General features: G+C 40.4%; 2 protein-coding genes and 1 long non-coding RNA gene across 3 annotated transcripts in view; 2 read left to right on the forward strand and 1 right to left on the reverse strand.

Annotated features, from left to right (window-relative positions):
* Window positions 1-1,337, reverse strand: part of WDPCP (WD repeat containing planar cell polarity effector) — a 282,688-nt gene extending 281,351 nt beyond the window's left edge. The window contains exons 1-2 of the mRNA XM_055541743.1: window positions 1,331-1,337; window positions 1,163-1,266 (exon numbers count right to left, since the gene is read on the reverse strand). Of these exons, the coding sequence (XP_055397718.1) occupies window positions 1,163-1,266; window positions 1,331-1,337 (111 nt within the window). The remainder of the gene's footprint in view (window positions 1-1,162; window positions 1,267-1,330) is intronic.
* Window positions 1,338-1,617: 280 nt separating this feature from the next.
* Window positions 1,618-25,967, forward strand: MDH1 (malate dehydrogenase 1). Its single transcript, XM_055540446.1, has 9 exons — window positions 1,618-2,005; window positions 6,848-6,946; window positions 7,874-7,970; window positions 10,783-10,958; window positions 13,170-13,292; window positions 23,646-23,822; window positions 24,279-24,392; window positions 24,966-25,055; window positions 25,629-25,967. The coding sequence occupies exons 1-9, from the start codon at window positions 2,003-2,005 to the stop codon at window positions 25,752-25,754; spliced, it is 1,005 nt and encodes a 334-aa protein (XP_055396421.1). The 5' UTR covers window positions 1,618-2,002; the 3' UTR covers window positions 25,755-25,967.
* LOC129623231 (uncharacterized) lies at window positions 2,014-3,824 on the forward strand. The gene is made up of 2 exons (XR_008700416.1): window positions 2,014-3,299; window positions 3,538-3,824. It is a non-coding gene; the product is annotated as an uncharacterized LOC129623231 (long non-coding RNA).

The raw sequence follows: 25,967 nt of genomic DNA on the forward strand, positions 1-25,967 counted from the left end.
ATTATAGGTCATATTATTATTATCTGTACCAAAGGATGTAGTGTTTTACTTCTACATACAATTTCTCAGTACAAAACACTGTAGAATAGTGAAAACGATGCATATTAGAAACTCAAGTTCTCTAAAGACAAATAACAAGGCAGCGGACACTAGGGTCTGGAATTCAGGACTAGACACAAACTTGAGAATGTATGACACAGAGGCGGCATTTTCAAACTAGCAATTCCTGAATTAGATCACTAAGGAATTAAGTGCAGACAGAATACAGGTACTCCAAGGTTAAGAGATAGAGGCGGAAAAAGAATTCGCAAAGAACACTGAGAAGGAGCAACCAATGACAGAGAAAACCAGGAAATAGTTGTCTGAAAACCAGGTGAATAGTTACTTAGGAACCAGAGTCATTAAGCTATGATAAACACTATTGATAGCTCAAATTAGAAAGTAAGATTCTATTTCTTTTCCATAATAGCAAACCCTCCAAAACTGAGGAAAGAAAAACTGAAACATACCACTTGCATTCAATTACCAATGAACAGAGTAAAATTGAAAGATACCTCTTAGCATTTAATTAGCAATGCAATCAGAAGTTAAACCAATGTCATCTAATATTGATATTTATTTCACACACATGCTATTCTAGAGCATTACATCTTAATACCACATGCAACAAGCTTTCAGAGAGCACAATTTTCTTGGGCAGCATTAATTTCAAACGAAAACCTCGTTAAGTTGTTTTACCAGCTGAGACCCCCAATTAACAATCAGAGGTTGTTGATTGCAACAACCTGCAAACAATTATGCACTTTCGCATAATTTAAAGCTCAAGATGGTTTAAAGAGCATCGAGTTTCCAAAATAGAACGGACAAAAGTAACAACATTCCCGGAGGACTTAAGAGAAAAAGACTGTGCACACCAGGAAGGGACGGGCTCATTTCCCAAAAAGCAGAAGCTCAGTTATTTTTCACGTATCTTGAAAAAAGCTGTATCTTACAGCAGGGGCATGGCACGAACTTCAGGGCCCTCCACAATACCTTCTCCCTAACAGTGCGCGGAGACAGGTACTGCCGAGCAGAAGAGTTGTACCTGGGTCCATAAAGGTAACGCGAGACGGCGTACAACCGCAAACCAGACCCTAGGGTCTAGCCTCGGGCTGGGACTCACCTGTCTCCTGAAGTGTGGAAGATACGCAGCCCCCAGCCGCCTCTGACAAGGCGTCCCCGCAAACCCCTCACCACGCCACGGTACACTACGAGAGCGAGGGTCCTCTGGTTAGAGAAGAAGGACCCTGGAGGACGCGACGCGTTCGCTGCTGTCTCAGAGATGCCGCACCACGCATCCCTTATGAACTCTTCAGCGGCTCCAGCATGCGCGCGCTCTCCCGCCTCGTCGCTTAGCAACCTGCGAAGCCGTCCAGTCTTCCCAACTAGTCACATTCCTCCCGCCCCAGCAGATTGTGAAGAGTTTTTAAAAAGATTTTATTTCCGGGTCGACTTCGCTTTACGCAGCGGAAGAGCTCTTTACCTCCCACATATACCCTTGCGGGGAGGATAAAGTCTCCGTAGCGGTGGGGAGGGTGTTGTAGCTAAGGGGTCCGTCTCTCCTCCCTCGAGTTACACGCGCCTCCCCTCCCGCCAATTGCTGGGCGCCATCCGGCAGGTCCTTTTCTCTGGAGCCCAAATCGTCCGCTTGTCGCAATCCTCCAATCACAACGGCCCGCCCTCGGGGACTACTTTGCAATCGGGGAAGAGCGCAGGGAGCAGAGCATGAGAAGAAACTCTGAGCTCGGGAAGTGTAGTTCTAACACTTGAAGGAATTGCATTGGAGATTGCACCGGAATCAGGGCAGCTTAAACTACAGTTCCCAGAGGGCCCCGCGGTCGGGAGCCGAGTTTTTTCTTTTCTAACACCGCTCGCCCTTTCCGAGTCGGTTCCACGATAGAGGTGACCCGACTGTCTGAGGCTGATTCGGCAAGTGCAGCAAGTGTCCGCGCCCTTCCCAATCATGGTGAGTGTGGGCCCCTGCATGCTGCTCATCTACGGCCTTCGAGCCCCTCTGTGGTGTTTCTTGCTCTTGAAGGACTGTTGGTGGAAGGCTGTCCAAGGAATTGTCCTTCGCGCCCTTTGGAAAGTCTCGATTCATCTTCTGGAGACTGTCGCAGTGACCTAGTTAGTTGTTGGCAAAGAGTTTATTTCCAGCTGAGGTTCTCAGAAGGACTTTAGAGAAATCACTGTCCTTGGAGAGGCGAGATCTCAGCCCTTCTGCATGTTGGGGGTACAAAATACGAAGCGGGGATTTCTCCCAAGCACTCTCTGGGGGATTGATGAGGCCGATAAGGTTTGAAATGCGGAGTGTTGGACCTTAACCTCTTTTCTCCTCTTAAGCCCACAGTGTTTTTAAGGGCTTTTGTCACAAAGCTTTTGAAAGCTGAAGGCCCTCAATGCAAAGGTAGTGCTTACCAGATGCTCGGGATTACAACCTGCCTTTTCGGGAGAAGTGTTTCCGCCATGTCTAATTTCACGACATGTGATTTAAAACCTGTTCATTGATCTCCTTCTGTGCCAGTACATGTTACAGTGACGGCGCCCCTAGACAGATAATTTGTGCCGGTGTTTTTTACTAATCTGTATGTTAAGAATTCTAGAACCAGCACTTTTAAATGTTATACAATGTAACCATCTTGTCATGAAGATCTGAACACCAAGATCTCCATATCTTGTCTCTGTTGAAAGGAAGAAGGAAGAGGGTGGGGGTGAGGGAACGCTGACGTATGAATAATCAGCATGGTTGAAGGTGACATTTGATACCAACCTGAGAGAAATTGCTTCAGTACTCGTGTTTATAGTTGAGAATGGTTTTCCTCCATTATTTCAAAATACTAAAATGAATGGGAAAATATTTGAAGGAATTGGAATATTTCCAGAACCTGAAAAGACATGTTTTAAGGGCAAGGGGATAACTCCTTCCACCTTTGAAAAGGAGCCAGTGGCAACAGCGTCCAATTTTCAGTGATAAACCTAGGTTCCCTACTTATTTTGTCAGATAACATAATTAGTTATTTGAACGATGGATTCAGTGGTTTCTGACCTAATAACCTTAGCAAGAAAGCAGAGGTACTTATTATCAGAGAACCTCAGACTTCATAATTTTAAAACTGGATGGAACCTTTTAAAAAACATCTTGACCATCTTAAAATTGAGTTTACTGAAACCCAAAGCAAATGTGATTTTCTCAAGGTCACACGGGTTTGCCTCCAAGGATCTCACACTCTTTCCATTTTACCATATTGTCATTTACACAGGTAAGTCATTCTGAAATTTTATTTTTAGTTGCTGAAGTTCTGGATGAAGATGCAAGTTCATATATCAGCATTTATATTACTTGACAGTTTTACAATGAGAATATTATATTTCTAGAATTGGAAGGGAATTTGGAAATTATTTCCTCTAATCTTCAAAAATATGGTTAGGTCAAATGATCTTCCCAAGGTCAAACAAAGATCCTGGGCCCCATTCTTTCTTTGTTTTTCTGCATGGTAGATCAAGGCAGCCCAGACCCCTGGAAGGTCACTGGAACACCAAATAATGTCCATGAGGAAGAATCCTCCTGTCAGTTTGCTGAAACTTGATAGCAAATTCTCAGATGACTCAATTGCCTTGCCTCCTCAGGAGGGTGTGTAAACAATCACTGCATTAGTAAAGACCCATCTTGTGTAAGCTGTTAAAAATCAGGTTTTTGTGTTTCTGTTTTTTTTTTTTAAAGGAGGGGATTCTTTCCTTGTATCCATTGGGAATGACAGCAAGAATAAACTGTGAAAGAATCTGAATACTGTTTATGTGTCTTTTATATTACAGAAATATGTATAAATAAGAAAGTAAAATGGAATATATGGATCTTTCCGTAGAATAACAGAAGGAACACTTAAATTCAACCTTTACAAATGAAAGACTTGAACACATGCGCAGGACAGAGCCCTCATCTGCAGGAAGGTCATTAATACCCTGCTAAGAGCAAAGACATCCCTTCTTTGAATGTTGGCAGACTGCCCAGATATCTAAGCAAAGAATAGTAACCTCTCTCCGCACTGTAACATTGTGAAAAGTCAGTGGGCATCTCCCACCCTCCTGCTTTTCAACTGCAATGATGCAAAGAGCAGGCAGAACCAAATACTGCGCTTGCTTTTCTGTTTCATCATCAGAGACTCAGACACTAGGCTTCACACTACTTATAATGAGATGGAATTACCTACCTGTGAAAATAATTTGCTCAGTGATACACAGGAAGGAAACTGCTGAGATAGGATTAATGGCTATTTATTAGTTGCCCACAATCCCTTACTAGGGACTGTGATACTTGGAAAACTTTTTTTTTTTTAAGTAGCTAAAATTAATGCCTAAAATTGACTGCATTATTCTAACCATCTACCTGTTTTCTGGGAGATTAAGTTTTATACGTCATAGTAGTAGTCACTTTACCCTCATTTCTTATCCTAGGTTGCTTTCATTGAAGTAGCATGTGTTCATATTTCTCTTAACCCTTGCTTTCCTTCATTCAACATATCCTTTTTGAATGCTATATGGGAGTGCAAATTTGAGTCAAAGGCAGACTATTCTTACAGGAGTTCCACAGTGTAGTGGAAAATATACATAAGCTACAAGAGTCCTTAGAGGGAAAATCTGTGGTGACAGAGACCTATTATTAGAGTGCTTGCCACATACTAGTCTTACTACTTTGTGTGTTAACTGTCTCAATCCTTAGTGCCTTGTTAGGTAGCTATTAACTCTATCTTAACCTTAGAGAAACAGTACTTAACTTGCCTAAGGACACACAGCTGAGTTGAGGAATCGAGATTTGAACCAGAAAGTCTGGCTCTAGCAGCCATCTCTTCATCATCACTACTGCATCTCTAGCCTCCTCTTTTAAAAAATTGCCTTATCTTCTTGTTTCTTACATATGGTTCACTAATGGATTCTCCGGCATGTATTATGTATGAGGTACGTAATAAAACACTTTGATTAGAACTACTGAGCTAAATAATTTTGCTAACCATACCTGGAACTATTGTCACTATTTTCAATCTTCTCAGCGCAAATATATAAAATAATTCTTTAAAGCATATTGGGTTTGCTTCCAAACAATTCTTTTACATTCCAAAGCTTTTGGTAGTAATTTTACAAGATCCACCTACTCCTTCAGCAAATGTTTGATGAGCTCTAACTACATGCCAGGCATTGTTCTAGGCAGCTGGGATACAACAGTAAATAAAATAGACAAAGCCCCTATCCTTAAAGAGTTTGCATTCTAAAGAGGGAGACGCAATCATTTCTACTATCATGTACTATACTTCAAGGAAAGAGAGGGAAATGACAGAATTTAAAACGTGTAAAGGCCGTGTGATAGAAAATAAATATATAGAATAACACATAGTGTTCTTTATCAACCTAAAGCCTATTGGGAACATAAATATGTATTGTTTTAAACTGAATTATTTGAGGAGTTATCATATTTTGTTTATTTAGATAAGAAAGCATGGGGGAAGTTGGTGAAAAGTATAGGGAAGAGACCCAGAAGGTCAGGAAGAAACGCCATAGTTTTTTCCCTTTTTCTCCACTCACTCTGGGTATCTCTGAGGAGGAAACACATACATAGTCTGCAGTGTTCAGATTCATTTCTCTACAACATTGACACTGTCCTGAGAAGTTTTTTTCCCCCCGTCTGAATTCTGTAGATACCAAACTGCTAAGAGCTGACCCCTCTTGAAGAGGGAATTCTTAATATAAAGAAACCTAATGCTTCTATCCCCAGTCAGTTCAGCCACTTCTCTCATGTGGGTAACAAATGAGGTGACGCATTTACCACTTACAGAGAGGAAGTACATTTACCTAGCATTGTCCAAGAAGAGAACAATTCCCTTGACTGAATTTTTCCATCTAAATGTACCCATTTAAGTTTCCAGGGATTTTTGTTCAACTCTTTTTAATAGAAATATTTCTCTCCTTTAATTCTCTGAGGTTAATTTAACTTATTTCTAATAACTCAGGGTCATCACTTTGAACTAGATATATATACTTTTCAGCCATATGTTCAGATTTTATCCAAGGTCTATGACACCCTTCTATTATATGTTCTTTGTACTTTTTCCTCTCCCTCCCCTTTAATATTAATTTTCCCTTGGTATCAGGTTGTCAGCTGTGACTACCCATTGCTACTGTTGTTTGTTACTTAATGCTAAAATTTATTACAATCCAGATTATAATCCAGATAAAATGTGTTTTAATCCTTTTTTTTTTCTTTTTTTTTCTTAAATAAAAAATATAGACTCATTTTTCTTCCCCCAAGGACTTGAATCATGATTAATAAACTTTCTGGTTCTTTGTAAATGGAAAGTTTTAACCTCTGTTCCTCTTCCTGGTGTGAAGGGTTCTTGTGAACAGAAGGGTGTGGAGGATTTGCATAAGAGGATTTATAAGGTTCTAGTAGCCACCGGGGTTCATATCATCATATAATGCACATCAAAATTGTTAGGACTATTTTTAGTGGTAAAATATCCTAAAAGAGATGGATAAGATTTTGTAAGTAAATCGAAGATAGCAGGGAGAGTTAACTAACACCACATATATGTGCTAAAAGACACATGTCCCAGAAGTCACTTGGTTGCTTTGTGCATGCTGTGTTTACTGGGACAAGTCTGGAACGAATATCTTCTACTAAGCCAGATGCGAATGGTCTTTAAAAATTTACATTAGCTTTTAAAGTATGTGGTTGTCTTACTGTAGAGAAAATATTGAACTTCTTTAGGGTAGAGTAGCCTTTTTTTAATAAGATGTTAATGGGTCTCTTTCATTACAGTCTGAACCAATCCGAGTCCTTGTGACTGGAGCAGCTGGTCAAATTGCATATTCGCTGCTATACAGTGTTGGAAATGGATCTGTCTTCGGTAAAGACCAGGTAGGGGCAAGTGTCAATAAATCCTAAGTAAAAGTAAGAACATTTTCAGTAAAACCTTCTATTTACTTGCAAATAAATTTTTAAAGGAATGAATAATTCCAATAAATGTCCAAGACACACAGCTATAAATGGAATCTGGCAGGTTCCATGTACCCCTCTGGGCACTGAAAACGCTTTGCAAATTATAACTCTTCCATGTACTGTTAAGTTGACTTGGTGCTGCCAACAAATGTCATAATGACAGTAACTTATGGAGAGTCATATGGGAGAGAAAGTTGCTGAATAAGCACTTTCTTGTTCATAAATGGGCTTTAGACCCAGAAGAGTTAAAGAGGCAAATCAGTTTCCAAGTTTGAAGCAAGTACCCTCTATTCCCTGGTAGCTCAGTCAGTAAAGAATCTGCCTTCAGTAGAGGAGACCTGGGTTCCATCCCTGGGTCGGGAAGATCCCCTGGAGAAAGAAACTACCTCCCTCTACTCTAGCAGGTCTGATTAATGTATACTAAAATCCTTTTCTATGATAATCATCTATCCATTGTCCTTACCCATGGATATCAAGTTCTTCCTTCATGCAAGATACTGTGCTTAGCTTTCTATGAACTAAAATTGGATACACAGCCATCAACAACAAAAGCATGGTGTGGCATGTCACTTCAATTTGGTATTTCTTCCATGTACTCCTTTAAAATTCAGTAAAGGTGATTCTTCATAATGTGTCTGTTAGCAAACTATTGCTGGTTTTATAGTATTACTTTTTCGTAGAGTAGCCTGCTGTTAGACACCTGACTTCCTAAAATAATTATGATTAATTAATGGGAATTACACACACATACACACCAATTAGCAAAAACTCTGCGAAAGGACTTTTTCTGTGACTAAATGACATAACCAACACTGACAGATGCTGTCCTTGCTGTTTATCTGGCAGCCTATCATTCTCGTGCTGTTGGATATCACTCCCATGATGGGTGTCCTGGATGGTGTCCTGATGGAGCTGCAAGACTGTGCCCTTCCCCTCCTGAAAGGTGAGCTGGGGAGTGGAGGAGAAAGGGATTTTATAGTATTTTATATCTTTAAAACAGTAGATTTTAGAGCTTTATTAACTGGCCTTTCAATTAGAAATTATTTCATTAAAAGTTTTTTTATTTTTGCACTACTACAACTTGGTAAGATGTATATATACCAAGAATGAATAAATAAATAATTAACAAATGTCAAGACAGAAGTCTTAAATTTGATTGAAAGATTCATTAAAATATTAGGTCAAGCTGTAAACTAATTTGAATGTTTTTCTTCAGCTCTACCTTCATTATTATCTTTTTTGGGAAAGGGAGGGTAAGAATAATACTCTCAAAGAACTTGCACAAATCAAAAATATATAGACTCCCAAGAGAAACCATGCTCAGAATTCATGTGTCTGTTCAATAAACAATCACTGGAAGGGCTGCTCTGCCACCTGAGTCATTTGATTGCAAAGTTATGTAAGAGAATGCATTACCCTGTCCAAGCTGTTCTTTTTCCTCACCCACTGTTTCAGCTTCCTATGATGCTTTTTTCTTTTTATTCCCTTCTCCGCTGAGTTCCCTCTGCTGACTCTTGTGTACCCAGGTTACAGTCAGCTTGACCTTGGTCAGCTATGAATATAAAGGTTCAGTAGATAAGGCTGCATGACTGGGAAGAAGATGGATTATATTTTTCTCCAACTGGTGCTTTTATGTATACTTATTTCGGGACTTACAGCAGCCTGATTACAGAGAAGGCAATGGCACCCCACTCCAGTACTCTTGCCTGGAAAATCCCATGGACGGAGAAGCCTGGTAGGCTGCAGTCCATGGGGTCGCTAGAGTCGGACTCAGCTGAGTGACTTCACTTTCACTTTTCACTTTCATGCATTGGAGAAGGAAATGGCAACCCACTCCAGTGTTCTTGCCTGGAGAATCCCAGGGGCGGCAGAGCCTAGTGGGCTGCTGTCTGTGGGGTTGCACAGAGTCGGACATGACTGAAGAGACTTAGCAACAGCAGCAGTAGCAGCCTGATTGACACAAGTTTCTGATCTAAACATTTATCAGTGACAGCAGTATATTCTGATTGTCTTATTATTTTGGGGCTGCTATAACAAAAATACCGTAGAGTTTATAGGTTTATAAACAAATTATTTCTAATGGTTCTGGAGGTTGGGAAGTCAGTAATCAAAAAGCCAATAGCTTGGATGTCTGGTGAGAGCCCAATTCCTGCTTTATAGACAGACATCTCACTGTCATCCTCACATGGCAAAAGGGGTGAGGGAGCTCTCTGAGCCTCCTTTATAAGGCACTAATCTTATTCGTGAGGGCTTCTCCGCCCATGACCTAATCTTTTCCCAAAGGCCCTACTTCCTAATACCATCACACTGGGAATTAGGTTTCAACATATAATTTTATGGGAGTACATCCAGTCTATAGCATTGGTCATGGCCTTTTTAATACAGTCAGCAAAAGAGAGCAATGATATACAGCTGATGCTTTAACAACTCAGGGCTTAGGGGTGCCAACCTTCCCAGCAGTGGAAAATTCAAGTACGATTTATAGTTGGCCCTCTGTTTACACTTCCTCTGTATCTGCGGGTCCACCCAACCTCAGACTGTACCTTACTGTACTATTTACTATGGGAAAAAAAAATCCACATATAAGCTGGACATGCACAGTTCAAACCTATGTTGTTCAAGGGTCAACTGTATGTTCTTTAATCAAAAAATATTAAGTGGCATATGTTTTGTTGGACTGCAGCATAGTGGTTGAACTCTGAAACAGTCTGGACTTGAATGACAGTCCCACTCCTCTTTGACATGTAGCTAATTAATCTCTTTAAATTTCATTGTCTTCATCTATAAAATGTTTGGGTTTCCCTGGTGGCTTAAATATCCCTGCAATGCGGGAGACCTGGGTTCAATACCTGGGTTGGGAAGATCCCCTGGAGGAGAGCATGGGAACCCACTTCAGTATTCTTGCCTGGAGAATGCCCATGAACAGAGGAGCCTGGCGGGCTACAGTCCATGGGCCACAAAGAGTTGGACACAACTGAGCAACTAAGCACAACATGGCACATAAAATGTTAAAATTAATTGTGACAAAATAAATCTCTCAATGTTACTCCTTACAGAAAAAAAGTCCTCAAGAAGCATGATTTTAATTTGGGTGATAGCTTAAAACTTAAAGTAATTGTAACTTAAAGGTTAGGTGAGTTAGCTTCTCTTTTGTGTTATCAGTGGTAATTAATGTGAATAATTAATGTTGCTTTGAAAAGTATATTATACCTTGCTGCTGCTGAGTCACTTCAGTCGTGTCCGACCCTGTGCGACCCCATAGATGGCAGCCCACCAGGATGACCCGTCCCTGGGATTCTCCAGGCAAGAACACCGGAGTGGGTTGCCATTTCCTTCTCCAATGCATGAAAGTGAAAAGTGAAAGTGAAGTCGCTCAGTCGTGTCTGACCTTCAGCGACCCCCATGGACTGCAGCCCTCCAGGCTTCTCCATCCATGGGACTTTCCAGGCAAGAGTACTGGAGTGGGGTGCCATTGCCTTCTCCGATATTATACCTTGCATCATAATAAAAGATGAAAGCTACAGAGTTTTGAAATTAAGATAAGCAAAATAAATGTATTGACATTTATGCTTATGTTATGGTTGTTGAATTAATATATTGCCTTTCTTTTCTTAGGCCCTTTAAACTTTGATCACTGTGATTTGTAAAAGTAAACATTTGCTGCAAAGTGGAAGAGTTACTGGGTAGATTCAGTATGAAAAAACCTCAGACTTCGGTGTTTAAGTAGCTCTGCATATTTATTGCCATGTTCACAGATGTCATCGCAACAGATAAAGAAGAGATTGCCTTCAAAGACCTGGATGTGGCCATTCTTGTGGGCTCCATGCCAAGAAGGGATGGCATGGAGAGGAAAGATTTACTCAAAGCAAATGTGAAAATCTTCAAATGCCAGGGTGCAGCCTTGGACAAATATGCCAAGAAGTCAGTTAAGGTGACCAACAGAATATTTTACACGGTTTTTCACTATCAGCATTTGAAACTTCTACTTTCAGCATTTAAGTAAAAATGAGATAATTTGCTTTCTTTTTTCCCCAGTTCTGTGCAATGGTCAGTTAATACAGGCATAGGGTTTTGCGCGATTAGTCCTCCCTTTCTGGACTTTGTCCATATAGTGTAGAAATCTATATTCTGAGGGGCTCAAAAATATTTTGCCTGTGACTATGACATGGAGATTTAATATTAGTTTCTAAACCTGTAGAAAAGGCACAGAACCTTCTGGTGCTCTTTTAGCTGTACAGGACTTTTTATTCAGACATTTGGATTTGTGTGTGGTTGTGAAGGAAGATGGCTGTAAGCTGTGTTTGTTCTCAGTGACAGGAAGTGGTGGTTTCTGAGTGCTCAGATTTCCTCAATCCAGAGGAATTTTGATATACTTGTCTCTTGAGGAGTTGAGTCAGTTACGACTTCTGGGTGTTCAACCTATTTGGTTTTAAATTTATCTTACTGTTACAGAAAGCTTCCTTTTACCAATTAAGTATCAGTTACCTAGAACTTAAGGGACTGAAAGTTACTCAATCGTGTCGGAATCTGTGACCCCATGGGCTATACAGTTCATGGAATTCTCCAGCCAGAATGCTAGAGTGGGTAGCTGTTCCCTTCTCCAGAGCATCTTCCCAACCCAGGGATTGAACCCAGGTCTCCCATATTGCAGGCAGCAGTTCTTTACCAGCTGAACCACCAGCGACACCTGAAGGTCTTCCCTGTAGCTCAAACAGTAAAGAATCTGCCTGCAACACGGGAGTCCCGGGTTCGCTCTCTGGGTCGGGAAGATCCTGTGGAGAAGAGAATGGCAATCCACTCCAGTATTCTTGCCTGGAGAATCCCATGGATAGAGGAGCCTGGTGGGCTACTGTCTATGGGATCCCAAACAGTTGGACACGACTAAATGACTAACACTACTACCTTCCTACCTAGAACTTAATTAACTGTCACGGCAAAAAGTTTTGCTGGTTAGAGGTTTTACTGATTTTAATACACTTCTTTCTCCCAATCCTGAATTCAAAGAAAGCTAAAAGAAAATTTTACAAGATTTTCTAATGTTGCCATTTATAATGTTATAATACTTCATAGACACCTGAATTTCTGCTCTGTGCAGACTTTATTTCAAGTAGTTAACTTTTATTTTCTGTAATCATTAACAGAAAATAATAGAAATAAATGGAGAAGTCCCCAGGTCTCTTAGTAAAAAAATTACAAGGCTTCTTGGAGTTATCGTGCTACTTGCAGATTAATTGCATCTCAGCCAAAAGTGTCTTTCTAGGGGGAAATACACACCTACACTAGAGTAGCTAGGGATATTGGAGTATCATATCTGCAGCTTGCTCACAGACAGACGCAAAAAAGACCAAGGGCTGTGTGTGTGTGTGTGCGCGTGAGAGATGGGGCAAATTGGAGAATCTAGGTAGAGGGGATGTGGGAGTTAGTCTTTGTAAGATGCTTATAGCTTTCTGTAAGTTTGATATAATTTTACAGTAAGTTTTTAAAATCATTTTATTAAAGCTTTTTAAGACTTGTAAAAAAATTCATGTATTCCTTTTGCTATGCTATATTGTAATTCACTGTATCCCCCTTTCAAAAAGAAAAAAAGCCTGAAGTGCTTTCTCCTAAAGATAGATTCAATGAGTATGAAGGGGTGGGACCTGGTATTTTGGCAACTATCCCAGTTAATTCTTAGGATTAGGCAAGAATGAGAAACACTTTTCACTCGTAAGGGCAAATCACTGCCCTAAAGTAAACTCCTCAAAGAAGAATTTCTTTCTTGGGCTACTTTTATGAGATGGGAAATTTTTATGATTGACTCGAACCCTGAGATAGAGCTTTTTGGTTACTAGTTTTTTATGGCAAGAAAATAAATGCTATCTCTATTTTAACAGAAAACACAATGACTTGTATATTATAATGGTGGTTTTAGTAAATGTTTTCAGGAGTCACATCAAATACTAACAAGAGGAAAAATATATATATAAGAAGGAAGGATAGAAACCTCCTAGAATCTAGAAACTGGGGTAATAACTATACATATTTAGCTCACACAAACTTGATTAAAAGGCCACATGTTACATCAGTCATATCCTATTGATAAGTTGGTTTACTTAAATCAGTGTACGATCTGAAGCTCTGCTGTGCCTCCTGTACGTCCTAGGTTATTGTGGTGGGAAATCCAGCCAATACCAACTGCCTGACTGCCTCCAAGTCGGCACCATCCATCCCCAAGGAGAACTTCAGTTGCTTGACTCGTTTGGATCACAACCGAGCTAAAGCTCAGGTAAGAAAGATGCATTTTCAAATCTTAACAAATGTTCAACTTTAAACCTTTCTTCTCACCTTTAAAGTAACTGAATCTTAGTTTGTACTTTTTTTCTTGTTTTGTTTTAGTAGATAGCTATTCCAGTTTGTTAGGACATCTTTAAATCTAATCTCTTCAAGCAGCTGAACTTTGTACTTAATTTTCACCATTATATTCCATTTCCTTACTTTAATCACGTCACTGCTAATGTCCTCTTAGTACAGTGGTTAAAAATTAGTCATTAGTGTAGATAATTCACATAATGGTACACAATTATTTTTGTCAGGTACATAGGAAATTATAAAAACAAAGGTTTGAATTTTGTGTGTTTCATGTGGTTCTGCTTTTTTCACTCAGATAAGCAATCAAATTGATTTAAATTTTATATTTAATTTCATTTTCATTTTTATAGCCTTCTCATATTCTACTTCCAATTTACCTTGATTCATGGACCTAACATTCCATGTTCCTATGCAATATTGTTCTTTATAGCATCAGACTTTACCAGATGCATCCACAACTGGGCATTATTTCTACTGTGGCTTAGCCTCCTTATTCCTTCTGGAGCTATTTCTCCACTCTTCTCCAGTAGCATGTTGGACACCTAATGACCTGGGTGGCAGGGGGTACAGCTGGAGGCAGGAGTTCATCTTTCAGTATCATATTTTTTTCTTTTTGCTTTTCGTACTGTTCATGGGGTTCTCAAGGCAAGAATGCCGAGTGGTTTGCCATTGCCTTCTCCAGTGGATCATATTTTGTCAGAACTCTCTACCATGACCTGTCCATCTTGGGTGGCCCTACACGCCCTGGCTCATAGTTTCATTGAGTTAGGCAAGGTTGTGGTCCATGTAATCTTCCTGGTTAGTTTTCTGTGATTGTGGTTTCCATTCTCTCTGCCCTCTGATGGTCCATGAATCAAGGTAAATTGGAAGTGGTCACAAACAAGATGGCAGGAGTGAACATCAACATTTTAGTTATCAGTGAACTATAACTAATAGTGGGCAACAATCCCTTAGAAGCAATGGAGTAGCCCTCGTAGTCAAGAGTCCAAAATGCAGTACTTAGGCGCAATCTCAAAAACAACAGGATGATCTTGGTTCGTTTCCAAGGCAAACCATTCAGTACCACAGTAATCCAAGTCTATGCCCCAGTCACTAATGCTAAAGAAGCTGAAGTTGAATGGTACTGTGAAGACCTACAAGAGCTTCTAGAACTAACACCAAAACAAGATGTCCTTTTCATCATAGGGAACTGGAATGCAAAAGTAAGAAGTCTAGAAGATACCAAGAGTAACAGGCAAATTTGGCCTTGGAGTATAAAATGTGAAGCAGGGCAAAGGCTGACAGAGTTTTCCAGGAGAATGTGCTGGTCATAGCAAGCACCCTGTTTCAACAGCATAAGAGACAACTACACTATAGACATCACCAGATAGTCAGTACCACAATAGGACTGATTATATTCTTTGTAGCCGAAGATGGAAAAGCTCTATACAGTCAGCAAAAGCAAGACTGGGAGCTAACTATGGCTCAGATCATGAACTCCTTATTGCCAAATTCAGACTTAAACTGAAGAACGTAGGGAAAACCACTAGGCCATTCAGGTATGACCTAAATCAAATCCCTTACGATTATACAGTGGAAGAGACTAATAGATTCATGGAATTAGATCTGATGGACAGAATGCCTGAAGAACTATGGATGGAGGTTCCTAGCATTGTGCAGGAGGCGGTGATCAAAACCATCCCCAAGAAAAAGAAATGCAAAAAGGAAAAATGGCTGTCTGAGGAAGCCTTACAAATAGCTGAGAATAAAAGAGAAGCTTAAGGCAGAGGAGAAAAGGAAAGATATACCCATCTGAATACAGAATTCCAGAGAATAGCAAGGAGAGATAAGAAAGCCTATTTTAAGTCAGCAAGGCAAAGAAATAGAGGGAAAACAATAGAATGGGAAAGACTAGAGATCTCTTCAAGAAAATTAGAGATACCAAGGGAATATTTCATGCAAAGCTGGGCATGAAATGGTATGGTATGGACCTAACAGAAGCAGAAGATATTAAGAAGAGGTGGCAAGAATACACAGAAGAACTGTACAAAAACGATCTTCACAACCCAGATAACCATGATGGTATGATCACTCCCCTAGTGCCAGACATCCTGGAGCGTGAAGTCAGGTAGGCCTTAGGAAGCATCACTATGGGCAAAGCTAGTAGAGGTGATGGAATTTCAGCTGAGCTATTTCAAATCCTAAAAAATGATGCTGTGAAAGTGCTGCACTCAATATGCCAGCAAATTTGGAAAACTCAGCAGTGGCCACAGGACTGGAAAAGGTCAGTTTTCATTCCAACCCCAAAGAAAGGTAATGCCAAGAATGTTCAAACTACCGCACAGTTGCATTCATTTCACATGCTAGCAGAGTAACACTCAAAATCCTTCAAACTAGGCTTCAACAGTATATGAACCGAGAACTTCCAGATGTACTTGCTGGATTTTGAAAAGACAGAGGAACCAGAGGTCAAATTGCCAGCATCTGTTGGATCATAGAGAAAGCTAGAGTGTTCCAGAAGAACATCTACTTCTGCTTCATTGACTACACTAAAGCCTTTGACTGTGTGGATCACTACAAACTGTGGAAAATTCTGAAAGAGATGGGAATACCAGACCACCTTACCTTCCTCCTGCAAAACCTATATGCAGGTCAAGAAGCAACAGTTACAACCTGACATGGAACCATGGACTGTTCCAAATTGGGCACATCAAGGCTGTATATTGTCACCCTGCTTATTTATATGCAAAGTAAAAATGCATCATGCGAAATGCTGGGCTGCATGAAGCACAAGCTGGAATCAAGATTTCAGGGAGAGATATCAATAACCTCAGATATGCAGATTACACCACCCTTATGACAGAAAGGGAAGAGGAATCAAAGAGCCTCTTGATGAGGGTGAAAGGAGAGTGGAAAAGCTGACTTAAAACATTCAAAAAACTAAGATCTTGGCATCTGGCCCTATCACTTCATGGCAAACAGATGCAGAAAAAGTGGAAATAGTGGCAGATTTTATTTTCTTGGGCTCCAAATTCACTGTGGACAGTGACTACAGCCAGGAAATTAAAAGACACTTGCTCCTGGGAGGAAAAGCTGTGACAAACCTTGACAGTGTGTTAAAAAGTAGAGACAACACTTTGCCCACAAAGGTCTGTATAGTAAAGGCTATGGTTTTTCCAGTAGTCTTGTACGGATCCAAGAGTTAGAACATAAAGAAAGCTGAGCACTGGAGAATTAATGCTTCTGAATTGTGGTGCTGGAGAAGACCTGAGAGTTCCTTGGACTGCAAGGAGATCAAACCAGTCAATCCTAAAGGAAATCAACCTTGAATATTCACCGGAAAGACTGATGCTGAAGCTGCAGCTCCAATACTTTGGCCACCTAATGTGAATAGCCAACTCATTGGAAAAGACCCTGATGCTGGGAAAGATTGAGGACAGGAGAAGGGGGCGACAGAGTATGAGATGGATAGCATCACTTACTCAATGGACAAGAGTTTGAGCAAACTCTGAGATAGTGAAGGACGGGAAAGTCTGATGTGCTACAGGCCATGGGGGGTCACAAAGAGTAGGACAGGATTTAGCCACTAAACAACAACAATATGCTTATTCATGAGTGAGTATAATCTTCCATGTAAAGCTGGGGTTCTAGATGCAGTTGCATAGTACAGCACGCTCAAACATACATGACTTGCATGTTCAAAAATGGCAGTCCTTGGGGTAGAGGTTTTAGCATTAAAATGAGGCAAAGTTCACTCTAGGTTGACAAAATCCAGGTACCTATTGAGTGAAATCACAAGGGTCAGCAAAGTCTCATTCCTTAGGCTCCAGTTAATCTGGTGACTGAGTGCGTAAGGGGTTTTGGATGCTACAAAACAGCTCAAGAATGTGCTTCTGGTTGATCGTTACTTTGAAACAGGACAGAACAAGGAGTCTTTACAACTGATTTGTTACGTTCGCTGTGGTTACTTCTCTTGCCTAATAACAGTTTTTTGTTCTTGTATTCTTTGTTCTTTTTGAAATCATTAATTACTGAGATCTATTCTTTGTTTCCACATGAAGACCTAGGAGGCCTAAGTTCACCTTTCTCCCAGTCTCCTTAGAACAGAAGCTTTCTGAAATTCACAGTCTAGTTCTTAACTCAGGCTTGTCCAGTGCATGGTACAATTTCTCTTAAGGATTCTGCTTCTGCAAAATACGACAAACTCTGCTTTAACCGCATACCTTCCTTATTATTGTCTGGCTAACAAACCACTGCTTTAAACTGAGAGCTGATAGTCTTTCAGCTCTGGAGGGCCCAGTGAAGGAAAAAAGAATTTACATTTAAGTTTCTACACTAAACTGAATGTTTTACATTTAATTTGTCATTTATTTCTCATAGTAACCATATGAGATCTCTGTTATTATCTCCTGTTAAACAGATAAGAATTCTGAAGCCTAAAAAGGTCAGGGGACCTGCTTAAAGTCACACAGCTAGTCAGTAAAAGAGTCTGCCTAACTCCACACCCTCATGTGTTCTTACATAATGGTAGGGTGCATGCATGCTAAGTCACTTCAGTCGTGTCTGACTCTTTGGGACCCTGTGGACTGTAGCCCATCAAGCTCCTCTGACCATGGGATTCTCTAGGCAAGAATACTGGAGTGGATTGCCATCCCCTTCTCCAAGGGATCTTCTGATCTAGGGATCAAACCCGTGTCTCTTAACATCTCCTGTATTGGCAGGGAGGTTCTTTACCAGTAGCTTCACCTGGGAATGCAATCAAGTGACTTAAGTCCATTCACTAGCTCTGTGACCCTGAGAAAGTGTATTCAAGCTGTAAAATGGGATAATAATTGTTATCTATCTCAGATGGTAGTTAATATGCACTAAATGAGATAAGATCTATGTTAAGACCTTATCTTGATGCCTGTCACATAGTAAAAACTCAGTAAAGGTTGGCTGCTGTAATTACTACTGATGATGATGATGAAGAGATATATAACTAAATTTTGAGAAGAGTCACACTTCAGAAATATCTCAGTTAATTTAGAAAGTATTTGGATAACAAGCTAAAATTACAAATATTTCCTGAGAGGCTTTGGGCTGTGGGCTGGGTCTTTTTTCTTATTATTTAGCCAGCATTCAGTGGCTGGGAAGAACTGGGAGTTGGTTTGAATGACTGGAGGCTGGAGACTGGGGTACTGTAGAGCAGTTATGGGGCTTCCCAGAGGGTGCTAGTGGTAAAGAACCCGCCTGCCAACGCAGGAGACGCAAGAGACAAGGGTTCGATCCCTGGGTCAGGAATATCTCTGGAGGAGGGCATGGCAAGTCACTCCAGTATTCTTGCCTGGAGAATCCCACGGGCAGAAGAGCCTGATGGGCCACAGTCCAGTGGATCACAAAAAGTCAGACATGACTGAAGCAACTTCACGTGCACACCCAGAGCAGTTATGAAAGAAAAGGTGGTACCACAGGTGTTGCATCTATGGACTTTGGATTACCAGATGGTGATTCACTGCGTTGCAACAGGGAGAAGACAGTAGAATGATGACAACACCAACAAATTTCCACCTGTGCTGTTTGACCTGAGGCCTTAGTGGAGGCAGGCAGTGGAAAACTGCTTTCAGATGCACAGCAAAAGGATGCTTTGTCCCAGTGCCTGCAACAGTTTTCCTTGCGGGGTGAAAGTCTGAGTGAGGAAAGAGGGAAGAAAGCCACAAACTTTGGCCCATGTTTCAGCATGCTGGTCTGGCACAGTGACAGCTGTTAGGAAGTTTTTGAAGGAGCTGTTTCTTGCTCCTGAAGAGGCTGTTAATCCAGTGAAAAAAGTAACAGACCCAAAGATTAATTTTTCTTACATGAATGAATACTGCTGCTGCTGCTGCTAAGTCGCTTTGGTCGTGTCCGACTCTGTGCAACCCCATAGACGGCAGCCCACCAGGCTCTCCTGTCCCTGGGATTCTCCAGGCAAGAACACTGGAGTAGGTTGCCATTTCCTTCTCCAATGCATGAAAGGAAAAGTGAAAGTGAAGTCACTCAGTCGTGTCCCACTCTTAGCAACCCCATGGACTGCAGCCCATCAGGCTCCTCCATCCATGGGATTTCCAGGCAAGAGTACTGGAGTGGGTTGCCATTGCCTTCTCCCTGAATGAATCATGCTGCTGCTGCTGCTGCTAAGTTGCTTCAGTCGTGTCCGACTCTGTGCAGCCCCACAGACAGCAGCCCACCAGGCTCCCCCATCCCTGGGATTCTCCAGGCAAGAACACTGGAGTGGGTTGCCATTTCCTTCTCTAATGCGTGAAAGTGAAGTCGCTCAGTCGTGTCCAACTCTTAGCGACCCCATGGACTGCAGCCTACCAGGCTCCTCTGTCCATAGGATTTTCCAGGCAAGAATCCTAGTCTTACTTACATAATTTGTTTTAGAAATCAGAGGGCCTCGCTGCCTAGTGACTGTTTATCACCTGCAAAATTCCCCTGTGTATTTGCAAACCAGAGCTACGTATGTTGTCTGCTGGCTGGCAAGGTAATTTGTCAATGAAACCAGTTAGGTAGTATCACAGAGAAGAAAATTAACTAGAGCTGGAGAATGAATCAAAAGCTGTTCAACAGGTCTGTGTGACAGGCATGAAAATGTCTGAAGGAGCAAGGAGCTGCTTACTATCCTGGGTACATGGTAGTTTAGCTCTGACATGCATGATATTCAGAAATCACATATGCTGGGTGCAAAGTACAGGCCTTTGCTATCCAGAGAGAAGCTGATTAGCTCAAGAGATCTAAAGAACAAGAGGAAATGGGCAAACAGGACACAGGAAGTCAGGAGAGCCTCCTGTAGGAAGGAGAGGCCTACAGGCAATTTGTCCTCACTGTACTTTGGAGTTGACATTCAGCAGAGTTAGGATTTCTAAATTCTTGATAATATACATCTTGGCTCACTTGCCCCAGTATAATTTTCCTTTTTCTCAATGATGCCAGCTAAATATAAGTAAGAATAGTTCTTTGCAAGTCCCTTCAGGCCATGGCACACACAGAAAATGGTACTCATTGCACAGCACATCACTCTGCCCCAACCACTAAGCAGATCAGTAGCCTGGTACCCCAGAAACCAACCACCCAACTAACTTGTGAAGACTGATATGGTAGTTAATAGTCCTAGTTTTTGCAGAACTCTAAATGACGTAGGGATTAGATCAGAAGTGATTTTAAATGTCAAAAACAAAATTTTAAGTTATTTTTAAAATCTATTTTAGGACTCAAAAAATAAGTCTCAACTTATAAGGGTCAGTGAAAGTAAGCACAACTTGCTTCTTCCTTGACTGAATAAATTAGCATGAAGATGAGTCAAGGCATTGCAAACATTTTAGGTAATGGCTTTTTTCATTTTTACCATTTTGGTTGGTTGGCTGTCATTTTTTACTTTTTATTTTGGAATAATTAGACTTAGAAGAAGTTGCAGAAATAGTACAGAGAACCCCATGTACCCACCACCCTCCTCCCCCAGTGATAACATTTAACATAATATAGAGCATTATCAAAACTAGGAAACTGACTAAACTACACGCAACACTGTTAAATAGCTTTACTCAGATTTCTACAGTTTTTATGTCTTTATGAATGGTCTTATGTCATCCAATTATATATTAGATTACTATAACCACAAACTGTACCAGCGCCCACAAAGAACTCCTATTCCTGTTGCCTTTTTATTGTTACACAGTCCCTCTCATTTCCTAAACTCTGAAAACCATTTATCTGTTCTCCAACTCTATGCTTTTGTCATTTTAAGAATGTTTTAAAAATAGAATCCTGCAGTAAGTAACCTTTTGACATTTTTTTGATTCAGTTTAATGCTTTTAATAGCCATTCAAGTTGTTACATGTATCCGTAGTTCATTCCTTTTTATTGTTACTCCATTTATTTATTTAATTATATGAATGTACTACAGGTTGTTTTAGAAGACAGAAGGAATGAAAAGTACCCACCAAACTGAGAAGGCATCTTGAGACCAAAAAACAAGGCAGGCAGCTCCATATAACCAATGAATCAGTTTATTATAGGGTAACTTACTCACAGGGTGGGATTGGGATCAGGGATACAATGACCCAGAAACATTTGCAGCTGCACACCATACCACAGAGGAGCCACAGGGACAATTTAGTAGTTACCCTCGGGCATGAGTATAGGTGCTTTGAAACAGGACATTTCTGAATTAAGATTTATGAACGGATAACTGGTATCGTGGGTGCCAGGAATGTCAAGGGAGGTTTTCATCATTAGAGACCAGCAGAGCAGAGAGGCTGGCTACCTGATCCTAATGTTTATTAAACCGTATAATATAAACTATAAAGCCCTAGATGTGATTCACTTCTCAGGTCAGTTTTAAAGGATAGGAGGAACTATAAGGGCCCAAGATGGTGTCAGTTATGCTCACAGCCATGCTGTGTTTAACAATTCTTGAAGGACTTTTGAGTTGTTTCAAGTTTGGGGCTAAAATATCAGGCTGTATTCTCTTTGCTATATGATGAACACACAACCAGAGCTTTGATGCGGTGCTGCTATTATCTGTGTATGCAAAAGCTGTGGATTCTGGCACAACTATTTTTTTCCCCTCTCATTCTTACTGCAACGTAAAGGAAAGAAAAATCACAGTGTAACCCTAACACATCAGCTTTTAAATTTTTTCCTAAAACCTTTCTCTTTTAAAATCCTTATAAATTCTGCTATCTAATTAGAAAGAAATTATGGGAAAGCAAGTATTAGAATTCCCTAGTAGCTCAGCTTCCTGAGGACTTCCCTGGTGGCACAGAGGGTAAAGTGTCTGCCTGCAATGTGGGAGACCCTTGTTTGATCCCAGGGTCAGGAAGATCCCCTGGAGAAGGAAATGACAACCCACTCCAGTACTCTTGCCTGGAAAATCCCATGGACGGATGAGCCTGGTAGGCTACAGTCCATAGGGTCGCAAAGAGTCGGACACGACTGAGTGACTTCACTCACTTTCAAGGATTATATAACAGTGCTGCTTGAGGACAGTAGCTCAGCTGGTAAAGAATCACCTTGCAATGCAGGAGACCCTGGTTCGATTCCTGGGGGCAAGAAGTCTGCTGGAGAAGAGATAGGCTACCCACTCCAGTATTCTTGGGCTTCCCAGGTGGCTCAGCTGATAAAGAATCCACCTGCAATGTGGGACACCTGGGTTCAATCCCTGGGTTGGAAAGATCCCGTGGAAAAGGGAACAGCTACTCACTCCAGTATTCTGGCCTGGAGAATTCCATGGACTGTATAGTCTATGGGGTCGCAAAGAGTTGGACATGACTGAGCGCTTTCACTTTCTAAGTAAAGTATAGGAATAAAGCCAGCCAATTAATTTTTTGGCTTCCTAGTACATATAAGTTTTATTTGTATGTAGTGTGTAAAGTATGCAAAAACATTATGTCTAAAAAATATATACATACAATATATACATATCTTAATTCAAAAAAGGCCTTGTTGCTTAAAAAAAAAAAAGCTAACCATCATCTGAGCCTTCAGCAGGTCATAATATTTTTGCTGGTTGAGGGGTCTTGCCTTCATGTTGATGGCTGCTGATTGATCAGCGTGGTGGTTGCTAACGGTTCGGGTGACTGTGGCAGTTTCTTAAGATAACAATGAAATCTTCCTTTTGCAAAAAACTTCTCTATAGCATACAATGCTGTGTGATAGCATTTTTACCCTGAGTAGAACTGATTTCAAAACTGTAAGTAAATCTCTCAAACCTTGCCACTGCTTTATCAACCAAGTTTATGTGTAATATTCTAAATCCATTCTTGTCATTTCAACAACCTTCACGGCATCTTTACTACTAGGAGTGAATTCCTAGTAGTAAAGAGAAAGAGCCTTAAACATTATAGGGTACAGTATTGAAGTAGAATGCTTAAAAGTAAGGATCATCTTCCAGTTTATGGATGACTTATTTGTATAGTAGCTTAATCAAATATAAAACACCAAAGTTTAATATTGCTTGAATACATAAATATGACCTTTGTTTTGTTGTTAATATTTGGAGATGTCACCTAAGCGTTTCTGACCAATCAGGTATTTAGATACTTTCTCTACTATTAAGTTCTTTTGGGAAACTTACCAAACAGTAAAATCTATGGGGGGGGGGCGGGGGGTTTGTTTGTTTTGTTGTTGTTTTTTTACAAATCAATATAAGTCTTGTGTTCTCTTAAAGTTTCAGAGGTTTTTATCTTAAGTACATTTGTCAAATAGATCACAATTTGAAATTTAAAACAAAAAAAATTTGTCTAAGTAACGTATTTGTTTTTTGTTGAACTAGATTGCTCTTAAACTTGGAGTGACTTCTGATGATGTAAAGAATGTCATCATCTGGGGAAACCATTCCTCAACTCAGTATCCAGATGTCAACCATGCCAAAGTGAAACTGCAAGGAAAGGAAGTTGGTGTTTATGAAGCTCTGAAAGATGACAGCTGGCTCAAGGGAGAATTCATCACGGTGAGAAAAATCCAGGAGATCTCTTCACAGCCAAGCATCGAGAACTCTTGAGAGAGATACACATTACTGACCTGAGTCTCCCCCCAGTGGGTGGCAGGAGGAAACCCAAAGACAGCAGGCCTTTGATGAGCATGTATATTCTTTGGAAGTCATACTGAAGCAGTCATAATCCAATCTGATTGATTGTGTGGCTGTCAAGATTGATAGAGTGGGAAAAAACTAAATACCTTCCAGTCATCCAGCTATCTTATAGAGATCCATTTCTTCATATAAAGTGTGGTCAGCTTTCTGTATGGGTCTTTAGTTGTCCCTTTTCAGAAAGACTGGTGCTTCTAAGTGAAAGAGGTTAAGAAGGCCACCATGGGGTAGTTGTGTGATTTTGGAGGGGACACAGTAAGCTGTAGTTTCAGCCTTTCACCCCAGGAATAACCCTGCTATCTCTGCCTGCACACCCAGACTGTGCAGCAGCGCGGTGCTGCCGTCATCAAGGCACGAAAACTGTCCAGTGCAATGTCGGCTGCAAAGGCCATCTGTGACCACGTCAGAGACATCTGGTTTGGAACCCCAGAGGTGAGGACTCAGTGACTTCCACAGGCCACTCTTTTATTTTTTCCTCTGCTGCTATAATGTTAAAAATCAAACAAACAAAAAGACATGTGGCCTTGCAGTCAGGCCAGTTAGGTTCATATCCCAGCTCAGCTGCTGACTAGGTGAGGAGCCTTGGGAAAGTTGCTTAGCCTCTCTGAGCAGTTTTGTCATCTCTTACACGGCATTTAACTCATAGGGTTTTAAGGTCAATGAGATGAAATGTGGAAAGCACCTAACATAGTAGAGGTGGCTTTATTTTTCTTCTTAAAACCTATATTGGGCCACCAGCTTCCTCGTTTATAAAATGAGGGTTATGTTTCTCTGGCTTACTTCACACATAGATTGGAAGAGTGGACTGAGCTAGCAACCATGGAAGTTGCCCTTTTGTCTTAAGTACCTGATGATGATTCTTTATACAGTAATGAACTTTTGCACAGAGTATCAATAAGAACCTATCACCTGGTATAATTTTGTTAGTTCATGTGTCCTTTGGTTATGAAAAGGAATTCTTTATCACCATGTGAATATAAAACACTGACTGTTACTTCTTTTCAGGGAGAGTTTGTGTCCATGGGCATTATCTCCGATGGCAACTCCTATGGTATTCCTGATGATCTGCTTTACTCGTTCCCTGTTACAATCAAGGTAAGGTATTGTGGGGTTTTTTTTTTAACCCTCTGTCCCCTAATGGAAAACCAGTTGTGTGTTTTTATTAACAGGGGTATATTGTAGTCTAGAAAGTTGTTCCTTTACTAAATTAGACATTTTTCTCAGCTTTAAAATCATGTGAAGCACAACTTCAGGTCACTAAAAGATTGAAATTAATCTGGAAAGCAAGTTTCAACTCTCCCAACTAGACACTTTTTGTTACTATGGCTCTCATATTGGGTATCTATAAATATTCTCTTACTTCTAAATGAAACAACGGTTCTCAGTATTGTCGCTCTGTATTACAACTGTGTTGAAGTCAATAGTTTTTTATATTTGCTAATTAAAACCTCATTTAAAGATGTTTTTTCTAGATTTAGTCAGTTTCAAATTCAAATGTTGAGTTTTTGTCAGAATTATCTGTTAATTAAGATCTGGATTTTGATTTGCTTCTTTAGATTCACATTTTAAAACATACTCCTCTAAATTAAGTTCAAACTAAGTTGTTGCTTGCTGGAACAACTTCTGGTTTAATCATAAATCTCTTAATTTGCATTTATTTTCAAACAGGATAAGACCTGGAAAGTTGTTGAAGGTCTCCCTATTAATGACTTCTCACGTGAGAAGATGGATCTTACTGCAAAGGAACTGGCAGAAGAGAAAGAAACTGCATTTGAATTTCTTGCCTCTGCCTGACTAGACAATCATTTCGATGTTACTAAATGCCCCAAAGCTGAAGAATCTAAATGTCGTCTTTGACTCTAGTACAAAATAATAATAATGCCATACTTAAATTACTTGTGAAAAACAACACACTTTAAAGATTGTGTGCTTCTTGGTACAAGTTTGTGACGGTTTATCATCATGCTGTTAGTGTTGCATTCTAAAATAAATATATATTCAAGTGAA

Source organism: Bubalus kerabau, chromosome 11, assembly GCF_029407905.1.
Source record: "Bubalus kerabau isolate K-KA32 ecotype Philippines breed swamp buffalo chromosome 11, PCC_UOA_SB_1v2, whole genome shotgun sequence".
Taxonomy (NCBI): Eukaryota; Metazoa; Chordata; class Mammalia; order Artiodactyla; family Bovidae; genus Bubalus; species Bubalus kerabau.

Bases quoted from the DNA above. Each gene is read 5' to 3' on its own strand.
- MDH1 (XM_055540446.1), top strand. The intron at 13,293-23,645 runs GTAAGAAAGATG...TTGTTGAACTAG, and splicing joins ACAACCGAGCTAAAGCTCAG to ATTGCTCTTAAACTTGGAGT. The intron at 23,823-24,278 runs GTGAGAAAAATC...CTGCACACCCAG, and splicing joins TCAAGGGAGAATTCATCACG to ACTGTGCAGCAGCGCGGTGC.